At 41.2% G+C, this 9679-nt stretch overlaps 1 protein-coding gene across 1 annotated transcript in view; it reads left to right on the forward strand.

Annotated features, from left to right (window-relative positions):
• Window positions 1–1681: 1681 nt before the first annotated feature.
• The window catches only part of LOC118403917 (organic cation transporter protein-like), a 9193-nt gene continuing 1195 nt past the window's right edge, over window positions 1682–9679 (forward strand). The window contains exons 1-11 of the mRNA XM_035802789.1: window positions 1682–2134; window positions 2488–2632; window positions 3333–3436; window positions 3949–4103; window positions 4741–4909; window positions 5610–5748; window positions 6556–6635; window positions 7341–7487; window positions 7884–7969; window positions 8266–8374; window positions 8983–9192. Coding sequence (XP_035658682.1) covers window positions 1863–2134; window positions 2488–2632; window positions 3333–3436; window positions 3949–4103; window positions 4741–4909; window positions 5610–5748; window positions 6556–6635; window positions 7341–7487; window positions 7884–7969; window positions 8266–8374; window positions 8983–9192 — 1616 coding nt within the window. The 5' untranslated portion in view covers window positions 1682–1862. The remainder of the gene's footprint in view (window positions 2135–2487; window positions 2633–3332; window positions 3437–3948; window positions 4104–4740; window positions 4910–5609; window positions 5749–6555; window positions 6636–7340; window positions 7488–7883; window positions 7970–8265; window positions 8375–8982; window positions 9193–9679) is intronic.

Below are 9679 nucleotides of genomic sequence, written 5' to 3' on the forward strand. Positions count from 1 at the left end.
TATCCTCATTAGAAGATTTTGACAAAAAACTCCCCTGCAGTTCCAGACCAACCTGCTAGGGGCCCTAAACATATTCCTTACATCACAAGCTATCTGCCACCAAAAAGCAAGACAATAGTCAAATGATCCAGGTCAAATGATTTAAAAAATGGAATTTCTACTGCAGTACCAAGGTCACATACCAGGGGGCCTAAAATTGACCTTGACCTTCGTCTTCCTAACACCCACCCACATACCATTGTCATTATCATTGTAATCTTTTTAGAGGTTCTTGAGTTGTGCTGACCACAAATATCCGGAAACACAAACAAACAGACACACACAGAGTCACACAGACAGACAGACTACCAAATACTATATCTCCATTTTCATGGAAATAAAAATGCACCACTTGACACTGAACCACAGCTGACTAGCTATGGTTAACGGTAAAAATAGCTATAGCTCGCTACGCTTAACGGAAATGGGCATGAAGACCCTCATATAACACAATGCATTGATTTTGTAAATAAAGAATCATTTGCATGATTTATGATAAAACGTAAAGCATGGAATGCTGCCACAGAAACGGGCTTTAAATGCATACTGTGCCATACAATATTGCAGATGACCATCATATAGAATCGATCGTGAGTCTCATTTGCTTAATCAATGAGACAAGGAACAAGAGATCGGCTAAAGCTATAAATATTTCTCGGCGTATGAGGTCTCCGAAATCTGTCGTGTCTTTCTTGTGGTTATCAATTTAGATGATAAATAACTTTAGGCCATGGTAAAAACTAAAACATTTAAAACGTTTAGTCTTCCCAACAGTTTCCCGTGGAACAATAATGATACCTGTTTTGTTGGTTATTTGAAACGGGATAACTCTAGAAGGCACTTCTAGCTGTCGCCTTTGGTCTTTTCCATCAAAATATCGTCTGTGAGGTAGGTAGGACTTTGTAAAGAACAACCCTCTCTTTATACGACCTCTGACGTAAGAATAGACTTGTGCACAATCTTATCTAATGTTGGTTATGTGTAAATTCCCATAGTCTATGTAATGTTGACACTCAAACATTAGTAATGCTGCCATGAGGGCCTGTTTGCAAATAGACAAATTCTTAAAGCAATACATATATTTTCGTGATGAAATAAAACATAAATATGCAGACTATTTGACGCACACTGTCATTGGTCAAACCGTCGATTGACATGCTATCGTTGGTTTCTTGAAATGATTGATATACAGCGCAGGTGACTGTATACTTGATGTTATGTAAGACCCTATGTTATGTAAGACCCTGGTTCAAGTTAATTTTCAACCCAGTCAACCCCATTTTTTGTTTCCCCGCCCCGCCTGACAGCTACATGGGGGCGTTTCTGTGCACTTTAGAGCCTGAACTTTGTTCACAGAGGTCACTAAAGTCAATACAATACAAGTGGTGGATGCATGTTCTTATTTTTGCTTCATTCTAACTCATGCGGATTTTTATCAACCAATCATAATGCAATACATTTCTATAGTTCAGTTTATTTTGTCAATCTCTAAACAACGATTTCTCTCTCCTCTCAGTCATTGCTTTAATCAATGTGTTTTTATTACGTAAACAGTAAAGGTAAGATAAGGAACAATAAAGGCATATCAGGACATTTGGTTTGTCTAAATATTTGCAAGTGTCGATGTTTTGTTGGTCGACCTGACCCGACGTTCTTTCACTGAGATTGGTGCTGTGAACAGTAACGTTGTTATCACTACCTCCCGCCTTTGGCAGCCAGACATTTGAAAACGTCTTGACAATTGTACCGTGTTGTTCTGTGCGTTAACGTTGTGCAATTGTGTGTGCTACTGTATTTAGATCCGAAAAATCAAAACTTCCAAAATGGTCGACTTTGATGAGTCCATGAAACATATAGGTTCGTACGGGAAGTTCCAGCGGATGACATACTATATGTGTCTGTTGGTCGGCATCACTACACCGTTCCACCAGCTCGGAAGTACCTTTCTCGACGCCGAGACAGACTTCCACTGTGCTGTCCCAGCGGTGGCGGAGGGAGGGCCGAGAGAGAACCACACCGACTGCGTCTTGAACTATTCCTTACCGATAGAGCGAACGTCGTCTGGGACAGGTTGGCGGTACAGCGGCTGTACAAGGTAGGACAAGCTTAGAATTGCCTATTGACAGTTACAGTTGTTCCGGTGGTAGCAGCCGCACATTCTAGACTCCTATATCCAATTAGTTGGTAACTGGAAGACTCTGTCTCAAAACCAGGGAAGGGCATCTCGGTTGGGGTTGCATCCGCCTTTCGGAAGGGGCGTAAAATTTACTTGAAAAAGTAAGTGCCTCGAGCACGTTATAGTGGAAAGGCTAGCAGCCCCAGCCTCCAATTAAAGACGTACCCTGCTACAGAAACAACAAGGGAACTTGCTGACCTATGTGCAACTAGGCGCTACAATGTGAACAACAACAACTGAAAATTCTGCATCTCTGGTGGACAATGTTACAGATACGTGGTGACGTCCTACGAGCTGGGGAACCTGACGTGCCCGTACCCCGCCCACAACAGCACCGCAGATGACAGGCCCACACAGCCGTGCGATCAGGGCTACTGGTACGACACCAGGCAGTACAAGAGCAGCATCTTTACTGAGGTAACTCTTCTTGTCAGTGCACTGGATCTTTTTTATTCACAACACGCTACTTTAAAAGATTGATTCCAAACTATGTTTCATGCAGGGATACAGCGATATTTTATCGCATTATAACCAATGAAATAACTAGATGGTATTTTGGGATAGAATAGAACACTCATAAACAAGACGAATATCTGGGAGTTGTTCAACAAGCTGTATGTATAATCGCTGAAAATCTGCTGCTGTTTAGATGCTTAGCAAAGGTCAGGAGTACAAAGTTCGTGCCCCTTGTCTTCATTGGTGAATCTTTTACAGAGTATGGCTATATATATAGACTTGTGTATTGGCAACAATATTGGTGGAATTTAAAAATGACTACACATCCATAAGCATTATTCATGTAAGAATCATCAATGAACATGCAGACCTATCTCTTGTCGGCACTCCAGTTCTGCAAAGAACTTTTGTTGTGTTGCAGACCTTATGAAACACGTTTTGTTTCTGCCGTAGTCAACAGAGTAACGTTATAATTGATAAGGCCACAGCAAGTAAATTTTACGCATGACATTCGTGCGCATTAAGTTTCTATTTTAGTTAAGATAATATTGCACGCCCCCGCAGTAGATTTGGAGTGGAGGATGTCATTCATAAACTTTAGTTGCTGTGGCCTACTGCTCGAGTGAAACTTTATCAATTGAAGCGCCTTTTCCCAAACTAGTTCAACTTGGTGTGCGACGACTACTGGTTAAACAGCCTGTCTCAGTCTATCTACATGTGTGGTGTTCTCATCGGAGCTATCGGCTTTGGACAACTGGCGGACTTGTACGTGTTTTAAAATCATTCTTCAAACTCACTTCAGACACTGATACAGGAATACAATGTAATAAATGCAATAAAAATAGAACTAGAAATAAGATGCAAATCGCCTACATATAACATATACATTTTTAAAGGTGAACACTAGAGTATACAAGTAACGAAATTGCCCATGTAGTTCCAGAGCAAGTCACTAGGGGGCCCAAACATACATAATTTCTTCCTTACATCACAAGCTATCTGCCACCACAAATTGGCATATCCAGGTCAAAAGATATTAAAAGAAATCGAAGTACTGCTGCAATATCAAGGTCACACACCAGGGGGCCCAAAATTGCCCCTGACCTTAATATTTGCAACACCTACCTACATACCAAATATCATTACAATCCATTCAGAGGTTCTAGAGTTATGGTGACCACAAATAAACACACGCACACAGAGGCAGACACACCAAAAAATATATCCCCATTTTTCATGGAGGTAATGATGGCAGTATTGTCCCGTTCACGCTGTAGCATCGGCAGGAAGAAGACCATCTTCATCAGCCTTTCCCTGATGATCGTTTTTGGTACGATTGTGGCGTTCGCCCCAAACTATACTGTCTTCGTCATCGCTCGGCTTCTTGTCGGGACAACAGTGTCGGGGATCTTCCTTTCTGCTTTTGTTATTGGTGAGTAAAAATGTATCATTTATTTATCCATACACATGTAATTCACAAAGCGTAAATAGAACAACAAAGAACACGTGCTGATGGAAGTGTCACATGTATTTGAGTCCTATAATGGAAAAACGCTATAAATATAGATTTTCCTCATGAAGTATGCAAATCTTAATTTGCGTAATGTGCACTTATTCAATTTGTACATCTCTGCCAAAGATACCTGCATTCTAAATATCATGGAAATCCGTCGTTCCTACGATCCGTTATGCTCCTTGGACGATTTTGACAAAATTGCCCCTGCAGTTCCAGAGCAAGCTGCTAGGGGGCCCACACACATACCACTTCTTCCTTACATAACAAGCTATCTAACACCAAACAATTATCTTAGCATGTCCAGGTCAAAAGACACAAAGAATGCAAGTTCTCCCGTAGTACCAACGTCACATACTAGGGGGCCAAAAGTCGACCTTGACCTTTAAATCTTCCCATCACCTACCCATACACCAAATATCACCGTAACCCATCAAGAGGTTCTTTAGTTATGCTGACTATAAAGTGTCAGTCCGGTGGTTTTTGCGATAATGGGCAGTGTGTTTGATATCATGCATTTTGATAAAACATAATCTCTTTTATTTTCTGTGACTAGGGACGGAGCTAACAGGCCCAGACATGCGCACATGGACGGCCACCCTCCCCCACGTTGCCTTCGCCACCGGTTACATGCTGTACGCCCTGATGGCGTGGGGCATCCGCAGCTGGCGGCCCCTACAGCTCACCATGACCATTCCCACTGTGTTTCTACTCTTCAGCTGGCCGTAGGTGCTACTTCCTACCATCTTCACACCACACTGCATAACAAGAAATAACGACCATTCTTACAACGAAAGGAAATACTGCTAGAAATTGCCATTTTTCTACACAGAGGAGAACCCGTGGCAGGGAACTCCGGCAGGCTCGCGGAGTTGTTTGACGCGGATTCAAATCTACCTACGTACACTACGAATCTACGTAGAATTAAAATGACAAACAGTCGGATTTTCTGTAATGGTTCAGTTTTTTAAACGTAAACAGAATTGTAGGTTCCGTCGAGTGCTCGGTTTTTAGCTTTTTGTAAAATCTTAATCTACCATTCTCTGCAGACAATTTATGAAAAAAATTCCAGCGTTTTCCCTAATAATGCAGATATATGCTTATTTTCATATGTTTTATTCTATTTAATATCTAAGCTGAAATTTAAGCTGCCCATTGCAAATAACGCTAGTTGACCTTTATCTGTGGAGTAAACTATATTCGTTCTTTAAAGAAAACGGTATTTATGAATATCAAGTCGACGAACGCTGGTTTCAAACTACAATATTTAATGTTTTTGTGTATTGAAAATGTTGCAATTTGAGGCCAACATTTGGCGACTTGATATCCATAAATGCTCCGGATATCAACGGATAGTCCCCCCGCGGATAAAGGTGAACTAGGGTTACAAACTGAAGCTCTGCGTCCATCTCTTTTCCGACCCAGATTTCTGATTGAGTCCCCGCGGTGGCTGATCTCCGTGGACCGGCATGACGAGGCAGCCACCATTGTTAAAAGGATTGCCAAGTTCAACGGCGTGACCGTACCAGCACACGTGTTGAATGAGAGAAACGAGAAGAAAAAGGTAACGTGATCAAATGTGTCGTAATATGTACCACTGTAGGATCTAAATAAGCTCCTTCACCATTAATAAATTCTGAGAACACATGTACAGAAACATGAATTGTGGATAGTTATGGAATCTGTATCTGTATCTCTCTCTCTGTCAGTCAGTCTATACAGACTATGACACTACGCAAAAAGAAACTAAGCGACAGAAGAGACTACAATGCAAAAGTGTATAATAGATTGAACTTTATTGCTCGACATTTGTACATGGTACAAAGTATGGCAACGACTGTTACATAAAGTACAAAATAGGTGTAGAGAATAAGACTTGATATCCTAATTAACGTAACAAGAAGGGCTGACACATTAGTCTTTGATATAGTGTTACAATCGAGTTGGGCTATACATGAGTATCTGTATCTATATACCCGGTATAACCGCCCTTCGGCGTAACGCACCAACTGTCAACGGAAAGGCTCCTGAGGTATTAACAAATTACTTCTGGACATTGTGATGCAAATCTTGAAAATGGTCTAGACAGGATCCATATACAAGTTAGGAGAATTCATGTCGCCGTACATGCGTACTCGGAATGGTGAACGAGGTTATAAGCACACACTCCTGACGTCACGTCTTCAAAAGTTACGTGACAGGCATCATTGTGTGAAAAGTTTAATTGGTGACTTGAAAGAAGACGTTAACGATCACGACTGAGCCCATCGTCTCCAATAAATAGAGTATAATCTTTGAGTTGGATTTGCAGATTGATATAGGACTCAGACTGTTTCTGTAGTTTTATACTTTTTTTCTGTTTGTTCACAAGAACGATCGGAGGCACACTGCCATTGATCTCCTGCGCACGCGCAACTTGTTGATACGGAACCTCAACCTGTTCTACCAATGGTGAGTATTCGTTCGCAGATCTCCTGACGGGAAAAAGGTGCTCAAAAATTATGCCATGAAGTCGATACTGAATTGTCTCTAGTTTACACATTGAAATTCATTACACATTGAAATTCACCCTCGTGCACGACTTTGCGGCTGACAGTGTCAGAATTGAGGGCCCCTGTTACGTGGTACTAGTATTCTAACGTGATATACACACTGCTAAGTTCAATACCATGTCCAACAACGTTAACATAATGGTAATTTGACGTGCACGGGCAATAGTTCCCTTTAGTACTCTTTTGGTGTTAATTGAAATCCTACTTAACACACAAAACTACATTGTAACGCATACATTTATGCTTGGACTGTGTTTTTGGATTTCTTATATTATCAAACTATTTGTTTGTCTTATAGCTTACCAAATATGCTATACAATCGTCGACAAGAATGTATGAGTTACAAAGATTTTGAGTCCATCGCTACTTTGTTTTGTCCCTTCTGCATGATTGATGCTTTGTGAATTAAAAACCGTGATGTCCTATGAATGTACATGTGAAGACATAGCCTTCTTTGTCAATGCAAAAAGCAACATTATCCAAATCTTGAATGTCAAATACGCAACCCATACACACTTGAACATACGAAACAGTATGAACGGGCTGTAACTTTAGCAGGTTATTATATTGCACATCGTGTCCATCTTCCATCCCCTGTGTCCAGGTTCGTGACGTCCATGGTGTTCTATGGCCTGTCCCTCAACACGTCATCTCTGCCCGGTATAGACGACTATGTAGCTTTCTTCCTCGGAGGGTTTGTCGAAATTCCGGGACTCTTCAGTTCCTACTATTTACTTGACATTCTCGGGCGGTAAGCAGCTACTAGTAGCTTCTTGTCTTCATTGTGAATGAAATATTCCTTGTTTTCTATGGAATATCCCCACACATTGAATGCTATCACAGCCTCCTAATATTTTGATGTGGTTATTCTAAGCTTTACTTTACTTTATCCTTCCGCTTGTGCCTGGAGGGGCGTCGCGGGTAGATATAGACGTTTGTTATTCTAAACAAAGACAAATACTTCAACGTTAACGTTACGTTGATTTAGAGACAAACAACAAGGAAACAGACAAACGAATGGATAATTTCCAGTTTTGTTCCATAATTGCATTACAACATACCATAGCAAGTACAACTTACAAAGTACAAGCCCACGAAGCATTGACTTATTTTCAACAGATGTTTTATACCGCTCTATGCATTGCAGGCCGAAGTGTCAGTGCCTCTACATGACGGTAGGGGGCATTGCTTGCATCATCAGTCCATTCCTGGCACCACCTTATCTCCCAGAACGTAAGTGCTGGTTGCTATTGGTCTACATGCAAGTTTGCAAACTACAGCCAATATCATGTACATTAACTATTGGCTATATACTGGGCAATACATTTTTTCTGTATCCAACTAAGCTTTTGTCATATTCTGACGGCGTGATTGTATAAATAGTGTATCAGGAGAAATTTGACATATTGTACCAGTATCTCACTTATTTATCAAGAAATTTACCACGAGTTTGCAGCGAAACCTGTTCACTCCAACAGGGTGACTCGCACCGAACGCTGAAGTTCCGTTATTTTGCATATTTACCGCAGACCTGGCGCCTTTGTCTATCGTACTGGCGATGTTGGGGAAGCTGTCCATCTCTGCCTGCTTCAACATCAGCTACATCATGTCTGCAGAGCTCAACCCAACCATTCTCAGGTAAGAAGACAGGATGACATTCAGTTGTACATGGCTTCTTCTACTGTAATTAATTGCTGGCACAAAAAACGGAAATCAAATTTTTGACTAAGTCTTTATCAGTGAATGACAGCTATGCAGATAGAACACACAACTCGGTAAGAAGTGGATCATAAGTCAAGTCTATGGCACCCCCGAATCACGTGGTCTGCATAATGTGACGTCACAGAGACAGTGGCATGGATTGCTCTTTCCTTGCCAAAGACTGTAGTTGGTCAGTCGAAAATTCTGGGAAGGTAATTTTCTGTGTTGTTCAACCTTGATGTAGAACGAATGTTAAGTTTTTGTTACAACAAACACTAAGAATTGTACCATATTCCACACAAAAGCAATGCATCCGTCCCGTAGCTGATTTTATTTAGCTATTTATACATGAATATCCATTATAGATGTTCAGGTTGGTAGCAATTTTACCAGATGCGTAAAATGTTATGGCCACTAGCCTGGTCAGGTATTTAAAACAGTCCATTCAAAGATAGAAATATTAAAGGGTGACTCTTCTTCCGAAGCAGGTTTTATTTTTTTGAAGACAAAATTGTTATAAATACAAACATTACCCAAACTCCCAGGAACGTGGCAGTGGGAGCCGGGTCCATGTGGGCACGTATCGGCGGTGTAGTCTCTCCGTTTGTCGTCTACTCCAAGCAGCTGTGGTTGCCTCTACCTTTCGCTATCTTCGGCGGATGTGCCGTTCTTGCCGGGGTGGTCGCCTTGGCCTTGCCGGAGACTATGGGGGCTGACCTACCCGAGACTGTGGAGGAAGCTGAGAGCTTTGGAACGTAAGTTCGGTTCACTATCATGCTGATAAAGTCTGCTCAACAGTGCAGTAATTATCATCCCACTACCATTAATCATGGATTAACTGCATAAAGACAATGAAAAAATAAAATTAAAGGAACTTCTTTATTGAAGCTCATCTTAGCCATTCAAGGCTAGAATCTTAGATGGGAGCAGCACCATGAACAGTTGAGTTGTTCAGACTGATAAGGACGGTCAGCAAGTTTGTCGAAAAAGTTCAATCTCTGATGACTCCTTTTATTACCTTAATGGAAAATGTAGGTGTTGGTTTTGACGTTTCTCTGTGTTTATGTTTTCACATATTTGTGGCCAGCATAAGTGTAGAACCGTGAACTCTGGGCGGATTGTAGTGATAATTGGCATAAACATTGTAGATAGGCATTATCATGACAAAGGTCAGAAACTGATTTGAGCCTCCCCCAATGCGTGACCCTGGTTCTGAGTTTTTACCTGCATGAAAAAAATACA

The sequence above is a fragment of the Branchiostoma floridae genome, chromosome 16 (genome assembly GCF_000003815.2).
Source record: "Branchiostoma floridae strain S238N-H82 chromosome 16, Bfl_VNyyK, whole genome shotgun sequence".
Lineage (NCBI taxonomy): Eukaryota > Metazoa > Chordata > Leptocardii > Amphioxiformes > Branchiostomatidae > Branchiostoma > Branchiostoma floridae.